This window comes from Drosophila eugracilis, unplaced genomic scaffold (genome assembly GCF_018153835.1).
Source record: "Drosophila eugracilis isolate 14026-0451.02 unplaced genomic scaffold, ASM1815383v1 contig_394, whole genome shotgun sequence".
Classification (NCBI taxonomy): domain Eukaryota; kingdom Metazoa; phylum Arthropoda; class Insecta; order Diptera; family Drosophilidae; genus Drosophila; species Drosophila eugracilis.
This window is the reverse complement of record NW_024573254.1, coordinates 557,406-576,947: the sequence shown is the minus strand read 5'-3', so window position 1 is coordinate 576,947 and position 19,542 is coordinate 557,406. Positions and strand designations below refer to the sequence as shown.

Sequence of the window (19,542 nt, the reverse complement as noted above, 5' to 3'; positions counted from 1 at the left end):
GGCGGTTCATTAATGAGGTTTAAGTGTGGTTAAATTTATGAATAAGTTAAAGAACAAACTAATTTATTGACTTGTTAGAGGATTAAGGAAGCTTATTAGTTGGATTTATTAAAGTTTAAGTTAGTTCTTTGTGTTAAAAATTATGGAAAGGCAGCTCATAAGTTAGAATATAGAAAAAAAATCCATCTAATGATTTCAAAACTAATCCTTCTTCTGTCATAAAACCAACCTCTTTCTTTCGAAAGGTTTGAAAGAGATAGAAAAAGAAAAAGAAGAAGAGTAGAACCCTCGTGGGGCATGCAACCCAATAAGGACGCATTAGAGAGTGGCAGTTTGTATGGTGGACGGGCGGGCGAAAGAATAACAAGTTGGAAATGTGTGCAACATTTGATTACTTTTCGCCGCCCCTTAGCTGCTGCTGGCCACATGGCGATGCTATGGTTCACCCCTTACCTAGCTGCTTCTTTAACCCTGCTGCCTCTTAACCTAACCCCTTCTTCCGCAGCATGCATGGCTTTCATGTCAATTTCTGTTTGTTTTACGCTTCGACAAACAGTCGCAGAATGAAGGGCGGGCGGGGGCAGTGTGGTATGGCAGCTTGGGGCTTGGGGCCAAATCGCTTATAAAACTAAAATGCACGACCCTTGCCAAAAGGGGGGAGGGTGGAGTCACACTAAACCCTCACCACCACCACCACCGCCTGGTCTTACGACACGCTGCAGCAATGTCATATTGCAATAGCATTCGGAACCGCATTCATTTGGCTTTGGCACATGCATTTCGCTATGCAAACATAGCAGACAGTGTACACCATCAGCAGAGGATTGGTAAAAGATGCTATGTGCTGCCATGTGGCATGTGTCCTCCATGTAGTAACTAACACCCACATTCCACATTCCACATTTCACCCACCCACTACCCATAGTCACATTTTCATCCGCCCTGTATGGCACCTCCCAGCTGATTTCGCACGCATTGGCTGGCACTCAAAATTCACTTCAATGTTGAAATTATTATTGCACTTGTTGTGTTCTCCTCCTCTTAACCCCATAAACCCCTACTCTTTTCTAGGTTCTGGGATTCGTTTCGAGTGGGCGGCTGGTTAAGGGAGCACCACTCAGCTTGTCCTGACATTTTGTCTGGCATTTAGCAGTGGAAATCAAATGTGTACAAGCAACAAGCAAAGCAGAGACAAGCTGGCAATGCACTGGGGGAAAAAAAAGGGAGTTAAAATAACGGAATTTTGATTTAAGGGGGGTTAGTAGTTGGTTTTAGTTAGTTAGTAAGGCTTATTATGAGAGTTGTACCTCTTAAAAAGGCAAAAACTTTGATTCAGTTGGTTAGTTTTTAATTTTAAAGGGAAAGTATGTGCCTAAGTTAGTCAGTTTTGGTTTTGATAAGCAAGAAGGTAGCTTTAGTTAGTAAATTTTGTTAAGTTAGTTTCCTTTTTAAAGGCAGAAAGTGGATTCTTGCAATATTATTTTTTGACTTTGCCTAAAGATTATCAAAGAAAGTTGATTATAAAGCTTATAAGAAGTCAAGAAACTTGATTTGAGTTAAAAAGTGAAGTTAAAGGATCGAAATTTTGATTTATTGGTGGGTTAGTATGGCCCAAATTTTCGCTTAGTTAGTTTTCACTTTTAAAGGAAAAATATATGCTTAAGTTAGTCAGTTTTGCTTTTGAAAATCAAGAAGTTAGCTTTAGTTAGTTGGATTTGACAAGTTTGTTGGCTTTTTAAAGGCAGAAAGTGGATTATTGTAATATCAATCTTGAACTTTCCTTAAAGATTATCAAAGAAAGTTGGAAAAAAGTGTTTCCAGCAGAAACTAAGAAGCCCAGAAACTTGATTTGAGTTAAAAAGTGGAGTTAAATCTGCGAAATTTTGATTTTAATGTTGGTTATTAAGTAGTTTTAGTGCGTTTTAGTAAGTTAGATTGGCTTATTATGACGGTTTTACCTTTTGAGAAGGACAAAACTTTGATTTAGTTAGTTAGTTTTCCCGTTTAAAGGAAAAGTATTAGTTTTAGTTAGTCACTTTTGCTTTTGAAAAGCAAGGAGATAGTTTTAGTTGGTTGGTTGTGTCAAATTAGTTGTCTTTTAAAAGGCCGAAAGTGGTCTTTTGCAATATTATTCTAAGATTTTACTTAAAGATAATCAAAGAATGTTGAAAAAAAGATGTTTCCAGCTGAAACTAAGAAGTGCTGATGCTTAATTTCAAGGAAGAAGTGTAGTTAAAGATGTTAAATTTGGTTTTCGAGATAGTTTTTGGGTTGTTTTTGGATAGTTGATGAGTTAAAGTTAAGTTAAAAGTTAATTTAGCCTTTTTACAAGCCAAAAAATATATCATTTTCCAACTTAAAGATTATGAAAAAAAGTTTGAGAAGCATTGCCATTAGAAGTTCTCAATGTCTCAGTTCTAGGAAAGGAAGCAATTCTAAGGCTTAGTTTTGGTTTATATAACTAAGTTTTAATCTTAACTAACCAAGTTAACATAGTTTTTTTCCACCTTTTCTAAAACATTTTAAGCCAAAATGTTGTAAATTTCTCTGCGTGTAAGAAAAGAAATCAGAAGACGATCGAAGAGCCAGTCTCCATTACGCTTTTTGTTGGTTCTTTCTAGTAGGGGTCCTGGTTCTGGCCCTTGTCCCAGCCCTGCAGTGCACACATGTTGTGTATAATTTGCTAATGGCGCCGGCACAAGCCACCCCCTCCTGGCAACTGCATCTAGGAAACCCCTCCCAATCAGCCCTTCTGCATCAATCGTCCATTCATTGACTCAGTTAGTCGGTTTGGTTGGGTTCTGTTGGGTTCCCTGCCATTCTGTAGATGCCATTCCTCCCTGGCTGCTGCTCGTTTATAGACGCAAATTGATAAAGCAACAAACAGAAAGCGATTCGCAAGGGAAACAGTTTGAAAGAGAGGGAGAGAGGGAAAGCGCATATAACGACATTAGAAAATTGCCAATCGATGGGAAATTATGATGTGCTTTGAGTCAACTTCAGCTGGCAGCAACGTTTTAGCATAAAACAGGAACAATGATTGAGGGGGGAGGTAGGGTAGAGGGAATCGCTGGGAAACTCAATCAAGGCAATGAATCGAATCAATGGAAACTGAAACTGAAACTGAAACTGAACTAAACTGCTGCTGCTAATATGCCATACGATCTTGGTTTACATTGCAGGAGGCAATTTGCCAGCAAAAGCGGCAAAGGCAAAGGCCAAAAGGGTTGAATCTTAGGCAGAAAAGTCATCAAAAAGTAAGAAAGAGAAGTTTTTGGGTAAAAATAAGCTTTAAAGTTAAAAAAATTTAAAGAAAAATAAGCAGAAAATTGATTTTGGAAACCGAAAACAGCATAAGTCGAGCTGATTAGAGTTGATAAAGTGGTTTATAATTAACAAAGCTACTTACTAATAAGCTTTTGAATTGAAACGAATTTGTGGTCGGTTCGTGGAATTAATTTAAGATATGATCATGATTAATTAGTGGCTGGGTGTGTGGTTGGTTGAATGCACTGCCATCTGGGCAACATATTCCGAGAAGCAATTTCAGATATGATCTATGGTACCTCCATGTCTGGTCTAGATTGCTAGTTGCTAGTTGCCAGGCAGGCAGGCGGCTGCTCTGGGTGTGTGTACAGCCCAGGACAATGACTATGACTACATGACTATAAACTATGACCGTGAGCATGACTATGAACCTAGGACAAAGGGGTAGCTTTACCACCCACCCATCCATAGCCAGGTGAGCGGTTTTCAGTTGCGTTTTAGTTGCGTGCGAGGCCACCAAGGGGTTAACCGCAGACATGCGATGTGGCTTGGCGGCTGGCTATGCTCGCTCTCTCAGGGTTAAGTTGTTGTTGATGGCGGCGGCGGTGGGGAGGAGGATTGTGCGAGGTCACTTGTTGCCCCGCCTCGGAATCGCTGGGAATCTAATCAAGTTTGGTAAATATTTGAGCCCAAAAAACCGGGGGACGACGACGACGACGACGCACATCCTTGTGGTCCTGCTTGTTGCAAGGTTGTTGAGTTGGTGACCAAAAAACACGCACAGTCCTTGTGATTTTCATTTTGAGTGTGTGTGTGTGTGGCCCGCATGCAGCTCATTTAAAGTTCACTTCTCGTTTTTCCACCCTTTCCCCCACTTTTCTTTTTCGAAATGGAAAAATGAGGGAAGGAAGGCAGAGTGCCTTTTGCCAGCCATTCATTAATTAGCATGTGGCCACACCCAGACCAGGGAGGTCCTTGCTGTGTCACCATCTTTCTATGTATGAGTGTGTGTGTGATTGTGTGTGTGTGTCTGTGTATAAAAAAGTTGAAATTAAATCAGTTTAAAAATTAAATTAAGTAAATACAAAAAGGCCAAAACTGGCGGCATTTTCGGCGGCTGGAAAAAAAAGAGAGGAGGAGGAGGAGTAGGAAAAACAGATTGAATAAACGCTGAGGGCCACAAGCAGCTTGGTGGGAAAATTGTGGAAAGGTGGAAAAGCGCGCCACCGCCGCCGCCTTCTTCTGCAAATAAACATTTAAATCGAAATCATTTTTTTTTTTTGTTTCTTTTTGCCAGCCATGGCAGTTGTCAGAATTCAGTCAGGGCTGGCAAATCTCTCGCTTATCCGGGCATTCCCGCTTATCCAGGCATAGGTCTCTCCTCCCTCCTCCCTCTATGTACTAATTTGCTTTACAGCTGGCGGCTCAGCACAAGCACAAACACCAGCCAGGCGAGATATGTATTATTCATGTAGCCGCAGTAAAAGTCGTCGGCCGAGAGACATCGACAAGGATAACGCTCCTTGGAGCTTACTTAGCCGACGCGTTGGCGTGCGCAGACTTTTAACAAGCCTCCAGGCTCAATCTCTCTACGTTATGTTATTCAGATATACATACTATATACAATATATATATATATAAAGATATATAGTATATGTATGTTATGGGCCTAGGCTGTGGCCAATTTTCAATTGCGTGCAGCAGCTAAAGTTGTATTTGGCGCCCAACGCGGATCTAAAAAAAAATGGAAAAGGTCTACCTATTGGAGGAAGGGCACTGCCCAGCCCAGCCCTTCTTCATCATCAGACATGTTCATCTCCATCATCATCATCAGTAGTAGTAGTGGAAGAGGCAGCAGCAGCGGCAGCCTCTTTGTACCGTTTTGTTTTTCATTTTCAGAGTGCTTTTTAGCCCACTTTCTCCACTTGGCCTATGCAGCCCATATATGCGCCAAAAAGTGTGCTATAATTATTAGCTGAAAAGGCTAAAAAGTACAAGGGAATGGGAAAGGATAAGGAAGGATGGGAGGAAATACTTAAAGTAAATATTATTTTTATGATAGAAAAGGAAAAAGTTATTAGAAAGAGTTTTGAGGTTTTAGGTTTTAGTTAGTTTAACTTAACTTTATATTAAAGTTAGTAGTACTGACTAACTTCCTATACATTTCTCTCCCAGGAAAAGGTAACTTTGAAAGCTTTTAATTAATTAAATGATTTATTAAATGAGTTGAGGCACTCACTCACTTCACTCAACCCTGAATGCACTTTGACGATGGCTGGCTGGCTGTTCTCATAAATTTTGCTTGCATATTACTCATACGCAGCGTGTCGCGGTTTATCAGCAGCATCAGCAAAAAAGCAAGTAGTAGTAGGAGGTAACAGTAGAAGAAGAAGAAAAAGCAGAAGAACGTGTCCGCTAAGCCTGTCAAGTGAACGCCATCAATCTCCAAGGGCAGTTCTAGCCTTTAGACCAAGCCTTAAGCCGCCATAACTCAGAGGCTCAGCAAAAAGGCACTTGAGTGCCAGGATAAGAGGAATGCCATGGGATTGGTTTTGCTTAGGGTGAGTAGGTTGGTATAAGGGTATTGATATCCAGGGTGTTTGGGGGTTAATGTTGATATTAAGAATGATAGCCTCGTGAGGGTTAGAACCTTGAGGAGGCGGCAACAACTAAGTGCGGACGCTTAACTGGCTGTTTTATTGTCCTTCCCTTTGCAATTGCTTTTTAACTAATTTTTAACATTTTTTTTTCACCTTTCTTTGCAGTCACTGAAAAGGAAATTCGTCAATGGTGAGCATTTCCATGGATTTTTCATCAGGATTTTTCCACCTTTTGTGTTCCTTTTTTCGTTTTCATTTTCATTTTGGTTTTACTCTTTCAATTCTATTATGCGGCCAGAACTTAAATGTTTCATTTACCAATGAGTGTGGGTGTCTGAGTGTGTGTTTGAGTGTGTGTATGAGAGTGTGTGAGAGTGTATGAGTGAGCTATAATTAATATTGCAATTGCTGCAAATTTGATCTTGCTGTCTGCGGTTGTGGCCGTGGAAAAGTTCAAATTAATGCCAGAACCGAAATAAAATGTAAATAGAATTTAAAATGCCAAAGCGAGTGAGTGAGTGAGTGAGTTTTCCCCGGCGGAAAAACATTTTCCCCGGGTCAATATTTATCTTTAATTTATCAGTTTATGTGTATATGTGTGTGTGTGTGTGAGGGTGTGTGAGGGTGTGTGTCTGGCTGCCACAATTATTGGTTTTTAATTTAATTTTTGATCTATATTATTTTTTGGTTCTCCCCGCCCGCCCCCTCTTTCACGTTCCATCTACCTTTCTTTCTTTCTTTCTCACTCTCACACTCTCCTTTGTCTTTTCCTGTCTCTGTCTAATCTGTTTATCTCGTCGTTGGCGCTACCCTCCCCCCAACCAAACTACACGTCTCTCTGTATCATCTGTATCCCCGCTGTCCTGTATACTTCCTGTGTGTGCTATGCTATATCCGCTATAACCGATCTCTGACCACCACACTGACCCTGAACGAAGGCACAAGGGCTTTCTCAAAGACTGTCCGAATGGCTTGCTGACCGAACAAGTGAGTATCCCACACGATTTTTATCTTCCACTCACTCCCCCCTTCTCGGATCATCATCATTATCATCGTTATCATTATCAGGATTTACCCCTTTGGCTTTCATCATAACTGACCACAAACGGAATCCTCTTATTTCGGGTCATCTCCATGGCAAACTGCATACTGTACTATATGTACTTTCTATATATATATCTTTTATATATATATATCTTTTTTATATATATAATAAGCTCACATACACTTTGATCTGTCCGCTAGCCATCCCCCCCGCCTGATATGCGGTTTGTCCGTCCTTATTTCCAACATTCGTTGCTTTTTTGTGGCTGACTTTTGTGGCATAAATAAAATAAATACAAGTTTGCTGGCAAATACCAATACATGCACATGTCTGTAGAAGCCGGTAGAAGGGGCGGGGGCGGCTGCGGGGAAGTTTAAGCCATTCATTGATTTGACATTTTCAAGTTTTTTCGTTTCACAGCTGCCATGCCAGCGAAATCATGAAAATTCCCCAACATAACTTGCAGTTTGCCAAGCTTGCACTTACATTTTAGACATCTTTATATATGAAGATATATATAGTGATATATTTAGTTATATAAAAATATATATATTCCTATAACATATAGACATAAAGACACACCTTATAGTCTAGCCAAACAACCCCCCGACATCATCCATTTATTTCACTTAACTGGTGAATTTCGAAAATTTTCACTCCTAATGCTATTTTATGTGTCTAGTTCTGACTTGCCAACACTCAAACTTCTCTAGTGAAACCCAGTCAAATGGGGAATATAGCATATATATTTATATAGCAAACATCTAACATCTCTACCCTCCTCTCTTTGTGTGTGTGTATGTTTCCCCTTTATCCTTCTCCTTCTGGCTGCATTCTCTCCCCACCCATCTCCGCAGGGCTTCATCAAAATCTATAAGCAATTCTTCCCCGACGGTGACCCCAGCAAATTTGCCTCTCTGGTCTTTCGTGTCTTCGATGAGAATAATGTGAGTATATCAATAGGATTGATATTATGCTGATTTATATTATATAACTTATGTTTGTATCTTTCTATCTTTGTATCTTTGTATCTGCAGGATGGCGCCATTGAGTTTGAGGAGTTTATACGGGCTTTGTCCATAACATCAAGAGGGAATCTGGATGAGAAGCTGCACTGTAAGGGGGGGTGGGGGATGGCTAAAAAGGGATTTTGAGGGGTGAGATTTGAGATGTAGATGGGGTTTTGGTTAAGGGAGAGAAGGGATTTTACGGGTAAGATTTGAGATGTAGATGGGGTTTTGGTTAAGGTTACCAACTAAGAAGGTCGATGGATATATCCTTATAAGTTAAGTACAGGAAAAAATAAGGTTAAACTCTTCTTAGTTTCAAATTTTGAGTTTTCCATGAAGTAGTTGCTTTTAGGAAGTTGGAAAACAGTACAGGTTACCTTCCTTATTATAAAACTTGATCTTATAGAACTTTCCTGATCTTACTTAGCAGCTTTTCCGCAAGAACTTTCCAGCTTTTCTATAAGATTTACTAATAATCAAGGAGGAATTTGGATGGAATTTGGGATGGCTAAGAAGGGATTTTGAGGTGTAAGATTTGAGATGTAGATGGGGTTTTGGTTAAGGTAACATAGGTTGAAGAAGGTATAGGTAGAATGTTGGAGGTTGAAGGTAGAAGGTAGAAGGTCAAAGAGTATATCCTTATTAGTTGGGGTGATTCTGGGGGTAAGATTTGAGATGTAGATGGGGTTTTGGTTAAGGTAAGAAGGTTGCTCGGTATATCCTTATAAGTTAGTACAAGAAAAACTAAGTTTAAAAATCTTCTTAGTCTCATATTTTTAGTTTTCCATAAAGTAGTTCCTTTTAGGAAGTTGAAAAACAGTACAGGTAGACTTCATTATTATTCAACCTGATCTTATAGAACTTTCCAGATCTTAAACAAGTTATTACTTAGCTGCTTTTCTTCAACAACTTTCTCGCTTTTCTAAGACCTTACTAATATCTTATCTTATCTTTTACTTCCCCAGGGGCCTTCCGTCTTTATGATGTGGACAACGATGGCTATATAACCCGCGAGGAGATGTACAACATAGTGGATGCCATCTACCAAATGGTAGTAAGTATCGTTGAATATATAGTTTTAGTTTATAAAACTACAGTAACTACTCGCTTACAGGGCCAACAGCCGCAAACAGAGGATGAGAATACGCCCCAGAAGCGGGTGGATAAGATCTTTGATCAGATGGACAAGAATCATGATGATCGGCTGACGTTGGAGGAGTTCCGTGAGGGCAGTAAAGCTGATCCACGTATAGTGCAGGCGTTAAGTTTAGGTGGTGATTAACCGCGGGACCTGTAGTCGATGCGGTGATGAAGGAGAAGGAGAAGAAAAAGGAAAAGGAGTAGGAGAAGAAGTAGGAGTAGAAAGAGGTGGGGCGGGGGAGGGAAGGAGCGATAAGGTGATAGAAGGAGACAACGAAACTGACGATCAGAAAAAGTCACTCACAAGTCTATGTTTACCATAAGCTAGGGGTGGCAGTTTGTTAGACCACCTCCTTAGGCCTCCCGCTCCCCTAAAAATTACACACACATACATGCATACAAACACCTTCTTACACCCACACACACACACACATAGAGTTTAGCCCCCATGAGAAGGAAACTCTTTATAAGTGAAAATTCCAACTAATAGCAAATTATTTACGCATAAAAACCTAAAAATATTTCAATTAACAAAAACAAAAAGAGTTAAAAAAAAAAAATGAAACAAAAATTATATAAAAAATAAAAAAATGAAAAACCAAAAATTTGCAAAACAAAAACAAAAAAAGAACACCAAAAGGAAAAGCGCTTTTCTAAGGAAAACCAAATATGGCTTGGTTAAAAAAAATAGTTATTAAAAATATAAAAAATATATTTAAAATTAACAATTAGGCAGCACTTAGGCATTTTTATTGAGATGCTTGCCAGGCAAACGGAAAATTTGGAAAAAATTAAGAAAATTGCTAAAGAAAAATTTACAAAAATATTTGTTAAGTGCGCTGCGCTGCTAGCCAAGCCGATTAATTAGGCCAAAAAAAAGTTGGAATTTTTTTTTTGTATTTTTGTTAGTTAGCTAGTTAGCTTATCTAACTAAGATTAACAGCAAGGACTAAGCTATATTTACTTAATCATAACTAATTCTTGCTAATAATTGGCCTCTGTTAGCTGCTCGCTCTAAACTGTTGATAATCGAACGTGTTGAGATAATCCAAATTGAAAGCTTAAACTAAAAGCTAAAACATACTTACAACATCTACACCTATTTACTACCTATATTAGCTAATCAGATAATCGACTTTGTATTAACTTCGAAAAAAAAGGTGCAAGGAAAAAAGTTTGTTGCATGCGGCTTTGAGGTGCTCCTCTTGCAGTTTCTTCTTTCATTCGCCATTCTTCATTCTTAAAAATCCAAAATTAAAATCCATTAAGCTTGACAATCAATCTTGTTTTTTGCTAAGAACCATCTAATGGTTCTAATTCATCTTCTTAAGATTAGATTATATCACCCGAAGGGGCAAGAGGAGTCTCTACACACACACACTGTCTTAGAGGTTATCTTTTAGATAAACTTTAAACCTTTTTCTATGTGTTTTCTAATGTGCATGCCTTGACAGAGCAAACGATCTAATATCAACTTTCTACTATTTTTTTTCTACACCTCACCCAGAGCTTGAAAGTATATATCGTATAGGAGGGGGGGTTGGTAACTCCCCCTTCTAAGGCCTTAAAATTAAAATCTATATGAAATTTAAAAAAAAGAAAACCCCATCATCTATCTATCTCTATCTATCTCTATCTATCTCTCTCTATCGCTCCATCTCTCTCTAAAGCATATTCACTTTTAGACTTGTTTATAATTTTTAGTATATCTTTGTTTTTTTTTTTATAGTTTTCCTTGTTCTTCTGAGATCACCATGCTAAAATAATTTCTATATTTTATATGTGGTTCAGCTTTAGAATGTAAAAAAGTTGATATTGTAAAAGAAAAGAGAAAGGGAAATACTTTCTTTATTATAACTATCCATGTCCTATGGCTATCTTATCCTTTATTAAGCATTAATCTTTGAAAATACTTTTTTTTTGGTTAGATCTATCCATAGCGTTTATCCCATAACTTTATCCCATCACTCTTTATTAAGCATTAAGCCTTAAAAGTACTTTCTTTTCTATAACTATCCATAGCCTATATCCTATAACTATCCTATCCTCATTACCCTTTATTAAGCATTAAGCCTTGAATATACTTTCTTTTCTATATTTATCCATAAGCTATATCTAACCTATCCCCATCACCCTTCATTAGGCATTAATCCTTGAAAATACTTTCTTTCGTATATCTATCCATAACCTTTATCCTATAACTATCCCATCCCCATCACCCTTCATTAACCATTAATCCTTGATAACCCTTTAATGTTGTCTTGCTTTCTGCTTTTAGATAAATCTAGATTTGAGAAATTTAAGAAATTGAAATTGAAATTGAAATTGAAATTGAAATTGAGATTGAGATTGAAATTGAAGTTGAAATTGAAAGTGAAATGGAAATTGAAATTGAAATTGAAATTGAAATTGAAATTGAAATGGAAATGGAAATTGAAATTGAAATTGCAAAATATCTTTACAAAAGCTAATCACAAAGACTTTTTGCTTTGTCGCCGCCTGAGAGGTTTCAGATTGGATTCAGCTTTTTAGATAATGCTTGTCTAGACCACTCTGGCACAAACCCCCCTCCCCCTACACAACCACCCTCCAACCACCCACAAAATACTCTAATATATCCCTTTAACCAAATCCGATTCCAAGGTTTCCTGTTCCTTGTTCTTTTCTTCTGTCCCAGCACTATAGTTCGTATTTAAAAGGGAATATATATAATATATATACCTAGATAAAGGCCAAATAAATTGATATAGGGAGAATATATATATACACAGATATTGATAATTATATATATATATCTATTATTATATAGAAGTCCCGATTTGTATTTTACTTGTGCAAATTTTGCAAATTGTTTTTGCATAGATTTATTGTTGGAAAGTTTCCACGGCAACAACAACGACGACACTCACTCACATACACTTTACACTGCACAAAAAACTTGCATGCCTTTTCTGTCAAAACCGAAAAAAACTTAAAACTCTAAACTCAAGCTAAGCTGAGTGGATATCGGATATATATATATATCTATAATATATAGATGGAAACTATGAATATACCTATACATATATGCAACAGATACAAATCAACAGGTCGATGGAGGAAAAAACCAAAACTCTGCAGCAACAATCAATTTTTGCGCTTCTTACACTGAAACTTGAAATTATATAAAAAATATAATAAAAAATACATACATATATATATATTAAACATATGTATATATATATCTATATATATACTGTACATAAAACTGGCAAAAAGTTTGGAAAAATATCTTAAAGGAAAACCAAGAAAAACCAAGAAAAAACCAACCATTTTTAGGCTCTAAGAAAGATCACCATAATCAAGGCCAGCTAAACTGAAGCTTAAAGATAAACTAAAGGAAAACTCATTGCACTATTTTCTTTTTTTTTTTTGCTGGGTTATCTTTCCAGTTAAATGATAAACCCTCCTAACTGAAAGAAAAGAAAAACCTTAATTTGTGTGCATTATACTGAAGATAAGCAATACTTAGTTTAGCATTCGAGAATGCATTAAGCAATGTTTATTAAAAAATCTAAAAAAGGAAACTAAGAGAAAAACCCCAAAGTGGAAAATCATTCTTAACAAAAACACACATTCTACAAACACACACATACATACATACACACTGAGAAGAAAAAACAACACACACATAACTAACAAGTTTTTGGAATTATTGCGAAAAGATAAAGAAAAAACTGAAAAGCAAAAGAAATCGAAAGTTGTTGTTTTATTCTTTTGTGTTTTTAGGAAAATGAAACAGTGAGTTTGGTGCTTAAACTAAAGACTTAACGACAAGAAGAGCACGGAGATGGCCTTGTAAAGATACTCCCAAGGATGCTATACCCCCATCCAAGGTCTCCAGAGGATTGGCTTGGTGGGTGGCTCTAGCTGCTGCTCGAACTCTTCTACAAATCTGAAGTTGAGCTGGCAATCGTTGCGTTGCAGAAAATGGGTTACTTCTAGAGCGCACTGACGGAAACCCCACCAATAGGGTTGCATTTTGAATTGATGGGAGGTAGATGGAATGATGGGCGTAGTTGTAGGAAGTGTGTGTAGGCTGTTTAGGTGGTGAACTGTAAGTTCCAGGACATCGGCCTTCTCCAGTTTGGCCAGTGAATCGACGTCCTAAGAAGAAGAAGTTAAATTTAAGAACTTGAAATTTATAACTTGAAGTTCTTACTAAGAACTTCTTAGGTTAACCTAATCATCTGTTTATAAGACAAGGTATTAACCTTGCCCAAAATTGTAAAACTTTCCAAAATTGTAATAAAAAATATAAAATTTTGTAATATAAAAATTGTAAACCAAAAACTGTTTCTCCAAAAAACTGTAACATTCAGATTATATGTATCTGAAGTTCTTATAGATGTGACATCCAAAAGATTGTTTCTTGGTGACTCCACTCACCATCTGTATAACCTCCTTAAGCAAGCTTTTCAGATCATCCACACAATGGTTAATCCGCGCTCTTCGCTTCCGCTCTAGCAGTGGCTTCGTCACCTTGCAATACTGATGTGACCGGGATATGGCCCTTGACTTCTCTTCCTCAAAGCCTGACATGTTAAGTCTGGCCTAGCTACTACTCCTCCGGATCTGCAGCGACTGAATGGCTCGGCTAAGTAGAGCAGCAGCAGCAGCAGCAGCAACAGCTTTAAAATACCCTATCTGATAGGGGATTTTTGGGTATATGAGTTTTTAGGGCACAGACAGCTGTCAAAATGAGTGAACATTTCTTGGAAATTTCTTGAAGTTTTTAAGTCACAGCTGAATTTGCTTTGACTGCAATGTGTAAGATATTCTTATGGAAACTTAATACTGGCATACTATGAGGTATTTCATAGTCTTTATGCATTTTTTTTTTTAAGATTTTCTTTACTAACCGATCTTTACTTCTCCGATTTCTGACAGCTTCTGCAATCACAGCAGCAACGTCGGCGGAACCAAAGTCTGCCGATACGTGCCTTCGTTGAGGAAAAAGTGACGACTAAAAGTTACTTACTAACTTACTTACTCACTTACTTACTTTCTGACTTACTAACTTACTCACTTACTTACCTACTTACTTACCTACTTACTTACTAACTTACCTAATTACTTACTTACTTACTATTTTTCTTTCTTTCCTTCTTACTTTTTTTGTCTAGAGATCAGCGAGGAAGCTAGTGAGATCATCGATTACTTGGATGGTCAAGTGATAGGAGAAATCGCTTCTGATTTTGGTTTTGGGATTGTCATGGAAAATGGTTAGAAGATGCTTCATATATTTTCGTCACTTTAAAAAATATTTAAAAATATGTCAAGGAATATTAATCAAGGGCTATTTTATGTCTTCATTTTTGAAAAATATTTAAAGTTGATATTAGTTTGATGCGAAGTTTGAGTAGACCATAGAATATTGTTTATGTTTGAGAAAAGTTTTAACAGTCTTTTAACAGATATTATTAGGATAACAAATTTTGGTTTACCAAAAATATCAATTATAAGTTTAAGTTTTAAAGTATATTTATCCCTTAATATCACTTAAATCTAGCAAATGATTTCTCTCTGTGCACTTGCCTATTATACAACCTAAGCTGCTGGGTGACAAAAGTTGAGGGGCAAATCTGGCTTGGTAGCTCTTTATCTGCGGTAGCTCCCGCGACTGATTCAGAATTTAGATACAGATAAAGATACAGATTCAGATACAAATACAGATACAGTTTCAGCTTTTTAGCTTCAGATGCTATCCGCTGTTGATATTCCCTACTTGAGGTTGGCTTTTTGAGATTGCGGCAAGCGTGAGTTTCCCACGCTCGATACTTCCCCACTTACCAATGGTGCACGCGATTGCGGCAAACTGGTGCTGCTTCTGCTGCTGCTGAGGCAACCTATTAAACGCCACAAAAGTGACACTGGAATATAGGGCGTGGCAATGGGAGGGGGCGCGGCACAACACATGTTGTGTGCCACAAAGAACTTTGCTCTGAACTCAAAAGATCATCATCTCATATTTGTCGCTGCCTTCCTCGGTCTGCTCTGCTCGTGCGCGAATTTGTGATGGTTTAATGATACCCTAACTAGGAATTGAGGGGAACTTGGACTGCTTAAGGGGTTGAATTCGTTTGATATAAGACCTTTAGCTGAGTAAAAACTAGCTTTCTTGAATCTAAACTTTAACGTTGATAGAGAAGTCTTTAAAAGCAAGAAGAAACTAACTTAACTTAAGTTTTGATTACATGAAACCTATCATTACTCTCCCCTCAAGTGTCTAAACTATCCATACCATCTAGGCAATCTAAGTTCTTGTTTTGATCTCGCCTGATCTTGAAGAACATGGGGATTACTTAGCCTTTTTTTTCAGGCCTCCCACAAGTGGGATTAGAAAGTGTAACATAGATTCATCACGTCTTCATTCCACACATACACCCAGCCAGGGAGCTCATTAACAGCCCTGCTGACAACTTGTCAGGGCTTCCCCCTTCGTAGGGGTCTCCCTCTGACCCACCTCCCCCTGCTTCGAACTTTTCTTTGAGATCGTGGGAAATTATGCGTGTTGAGGGTGATCTGGGATGTTTATGGGCGGTGGAAAAATTGGCGCGCTCTTTAGGGGGGCCCATGCTGGCCTGACATTGACAAGTTTTCGCGCGGGGCGAACCACGCGTTGGGCGTTCGCTGTGTAATATCAGTGGGTCAAAACATACAAGGGAAATTCCAGGAAAAACTTATATATATGCAAGAAAACTTACAATAGAACGAATAGCGGAAGTCTAGAAATAGATCCATCGCCTGGAACATAAATTATGGATCGTATCGAGTATCGATTAGCCCGGGACAAAGATAGGGGAATAGGGGGAGACATATTTTTATTACCCTCTCTCTCCATCTCTTAAGGGGGGACCTGCACTTGTTGGGTTCGCTTCGTGTAGTTTCGATACGGTTTCTTCTTCTTCTTCTCCCTTAACATGTAGAATAAGGAGTTTCCCTTCTTCTTCGCTTTAGGGAAATGTTTTTCCCAGGGCCAACAGCTAATTGTCATTACGCCTAAGGGTTGTCTCCGCAAGCCTGAAGCCAACCGAACCGGAGTCAAGTGGAGGAAGGGCTTCAGTTTCTTGTTTCTTCCCCCCCGTCTAAAGTGGAAGAATGCGTTTGTAGAAATTGAAATTACATTTCTAACAGACATTTTAGTACACAATCCAGGGCTAATGGGTGTTACAAATGCAAAGGGAAAGGGATATGTGTATGTTATCTTTCTATTTTGTATATTTTTCCATTTGAAATCCAAGAACAGACACACTTAGGGAAAGAGGAGAAGAGAGCGATAGAGGCGAGGGAAGAGACACACGGGCAAATCTTGAGCTGGTAAAAGGAATCTTTATTTGGGGAGCTACAGTGGGTTGAGTAAGGTGGAAGTTGGGTGAAAATTAGTAAAGTTTGATATGGAAAATACATTTTTAAGATATTAAAGTTTGAGGGTAAGCTTTTTTAGACTTTTTTATGTAATTTTTTTAATCAAAATTTCACTTTTTTTAAAAAAATTTTTAAGGCATAAGGAAAAGTCTTTGTAAAATCAAATATTTAAGTTTTTTATTCTAAAAAATCCATACTTTAACATCTTATAAACCTTAAATATTTGAAATATTTAATATTTATAAAATTTCCTTTTACTTTCTCAACATTTTTGTCCCACTGTTCCCTTATCAGTTTGACAATCGAAAGGCCTTTCCTTTCCCTAGCCTTCTAACCAACTCCATGGACAATGGGCTGAAATGCCTATAAAATTGCTCATTAAAAATGTTTCAATTATGGGGCGGCTTATCTAGTAACGTTTTCGTTGGGGTTGCCGCTGTAATGATTTACATTATAAAAATCCCCGTTATCTTTTTCTTCCCGAAAATAGGGAGCTCTCCCCCTCCCCCCACTCTTCTATAGAGATATTCTTCCCAAGCAGCCAAAAATAGACACAAATTGTAACGCACTTGAAGTGCACTTTGAAACATCTTGAAGTCCAAATAAAAACAGCAGAAAGATCAAGAATATATATATATCTATATAGGGATATATGTATAGGGACGCAGGCGCAGGCATGTTAGGCATGCGATAGTAAGAGTAAGAAAGGGAAAGGGAATGGAAAAGGGAGTGTGGAAGGGAGGGGGGGAGGTGCATTGCACACACAACATGTGAATGCAGAGTTCAAGTGCATGCCGTGACACAGACACGCAGACATACACACACACATGACTAGCTGCTGCAAAGTGTTTTTTCCCAGGCGCTATTTATAGTATCACGATCCCGATCCCGATACGAACCCATCTTGCGGCACTACGATTATGACGCTGAACAAGATGAAGGAGTTTGGGGGAAGTCTAACGAACTTGGAATACCCTAATTTTTGGTGAAAAATCAGCAAAAAGGAACTTTAAGCAAGTAAAATATTTAAGAGGTTTGCTTAAAATATTAATTTTTAAGATTTTACTTAGAAATCTTAAAACTGAAAAATAAATAAAAATAAAAAATAAGTTTTTTTAAGAAATTAATACCATTTAAAAGACCTTTTTAGTTTTTAATATTTTTAAAATTTTTATTTAAATTCTAATAATTTTTTAAACAGTCTAATATACCCCCAGCTACCCTGTCATCACAAAAACAGGCGCCAAAACATGCGGTTTCTCGACAAGGATTGCTATGAACGAAAAATTCGGTTTGAGTTTTTGGGAATGGCTATGACGGAGGGAGGGGAGGATGAGGACCCGGATTTTGGATATATTTTTTTCTTTTTTTTTTTTACTTTACTTTACAGATATGAAGATGGAAATGGTATGGTAATGGGACTTTGACTGTGAAACAAAGGCCACATGCGCCGTTTGTTGCAGCGGTCGGTGCAGCGAAAGTGTTGCAGCTGTGTGAGAGTGTAGTCTATTTTTAAGGCGATTGTGCGGCACTGTTGCTGCTGCTGATGCTGCCACATGTGTTGCACTGCTAAAAGGCATTGTAATGAGAGCAGAAAATAGAACCAAACTCCACTTGAGCAATGTCCCATAAAGCGGGACAGCCGTTGTTGGAGTTGGGAGTTTCGGAGTTTTTTGGCGGGCAATGTGCGCGGCAACAGCAAAGAAGGAACAGCATCATCAGCAGCAGCAGCAGCAGCCACCACCACCATCCAGTAACACATGGACCCACGAGTTATGTTTTATTTTTAATCTTTCAGAGAGTCGAATCTCCAAACAAATCGCAGAGAGAGAAAGAGAAAGTGCATATAAAGACGTGCCAGGCCAGCCAGACGGGACAGTCTTTCCTTGCAACTCGACGGGAACGTTGATCGTGGATATATATATATATATATTAATATATATATCTACATATATATCGGTTTTAAAGCAGGACCCACAGTAGAGCGCAGAGCAGCCAGCAGCCTCGATGGGCGTCATCTATAAGATTTTGAAGCAGCAGCGCAGCATGGATCTCAGCCTGAGTTCGGCCACCAGGTGCAAGGTTCAGGCGGCCATCAAGCAGCGACAGCAGCAGCGTCGTCTAGAGGATCATCTGATCCAAGAACAGGATCAGAATCAAAATCAAGAACAAGATCAGGTTCATCAGCTGATGGATAAGGATAAGGAAGAGCTGGCTGAGCAGCAATTACAGCAGCTTTGTAGATTTCTGGCTGAGAATGCGGCGAGAAAGAAGGTGAGGATTGGTATACTGGCAAGGATTATGGAAACGTAACCTATAGTTCATTCCCAATCGAAATCAGTTTAAAAAAAACAAACTTTAATCTTTAATCTTTTAACTTTTAGCGTCAACGTTTCAAGCTGCAATATCAGTGTCAAATGGCAGCCCATCAGGATAACGATCAGGAGGATCAGGATCAGGAGCAGGTTAAGGAGTCCTTTCCCTCACCGCCGCATGACATGGACCTGGAGTTCATAGAGCAGCTTCAGCAAACCTCGCCAGCCAACAGCACTTTGAGTGTCCCAGCACCACGTGATAGCATCCTGCTGAAGATACGCCACCAGATCTTTGAGAGAAAGCGGCAGAGGCAGCGCCAGTTGGCGGAGTTAGTGCAGCAGCGGCTGGTGGTGTGGCGACCTTGGTAGGAGAAGAAGAGAGATAGATAGAGAGAGAGACAGAAAAAGAGAGAGATCCAAAAACTGAGACTAGTCTAAGGATTGTAGTTAATAAGGAAGCTTTTCGGTATTATTCCTGCTGCTGTGTGATGATCGCGCTGCTCTTCCATTTTCCCAAACGCCTCAAAAAAAGAAAACAAACTCTATTTTTTTTTACCCTTACTTTAAGTTAAGAATAAAGATTTTTTTGGAGAAAGTACTTAAGATTTTAGGCCTTTAGGCGCCTTGCCAAGAAAAGAAAGGGTGGTAGTTGTGTGATTTTCTTATGTTTTTTTTTTTTGTTTTTTCTTTATTATTATTCATTGAACTTTGACACCAATTAAAATTGTTCATTCCTAATCGAATGCTGTTTATGGTAA

The 19,542-nt window shown here is 38.4% G+C and overlaps 3 protein-coding genes across 6 annotated transcripts in view; 2 read left to right on the top strand and 1 right to left on the bottom strand.

Annotated features, from left to right (window-relative positions):
• LOC108109965 (frequenin-1) overlaps positions 1 to 12,791 on the top strand; it is a 33,046-nt gene extending 20,255 nt beyond the window's left edge. For 2 of the 4 annotated variants that reach the window (XM_017218781.1, XM_017218782.2), the window contains 6 exons: positions 6,033 to 6,057; positions 6,806 to 6,854; positions 7,770 to 7,859; positions 7,950 to 8,028; positions 8,888 to 8,976; positions 9,037 to 9,507. In XM_017218781.1, the coding sequence (XP_017074270.1) occupies positions 6,033 to 6,057; positions 6,806 to 6,854; positions 7,770 to 7,859; positions 7,950 to 8,028; positions 8,888 to 8,976; positions 9,037 to 9,204 (500 nt within the window). In that variant the 3' untranslated portion in view covers positions 9,205 to 9,507. Of the gene's footprint in view, positions 1 to 6,032; positions 6,058 to 6,805; positions 6,855 to 7,769; positions 7,860 to 7,949; positions 8,029 to 8,887; positions 8,977 to 9,036; positions 9,508 to 10,791 lie in introns of those variants that run through there. The other 2 variants (XR_001772548.2, XM_017218783.1) reach the window with 2 other exon arrangements.
• A 107-nt stretch (positions 12,792 to 12,898) lies between these two features.
• LOC108109966 (enhancer of split mdelta protein) lies at positions 12,899 to 13,667 on the bottom strand. Its single transcript, XM_017218784.1, has 2 exons — positions 13,491 to 13,667; positions 12,899 to 13,208 (listed from the first exon to the last, which is right to left on the bottom strand). The coding sequence occupies exons 1-2, from the start codon at positions 13,641 to 13,643 to the stop codon at positions 12,921 to 12,923; spliced, it is 441 nt and encodes a 146-aa protein (XP_017074273.1). The 5' UTR covers positions 13,644 to 13,667; the 3' UTR covers positions 12,899 to 12,920.
• Positions 13,668 to 18,328: 4,661 nt separating this feature from the next.
• Positions 18,329 to 19,542, top strand: LOC108109923 (PAX-interacting protein 1). Its single transcript, XM_017218724.2, has 2 exons — positions 18,329 to 18,743; positions 18,854 to 19,542. The coding sequence occupies exons 1-2, from the start codon at positions 18,477 to 18,479 to the stop codon at positions 19,151 to 19,153; spliced, it is 567 nt and encodes a 188-aa protein (XP_017074213.1). The 5' UTR covers positions 18,329 to 18,476; the 3' UTR covers positions 19,154 to 19,542.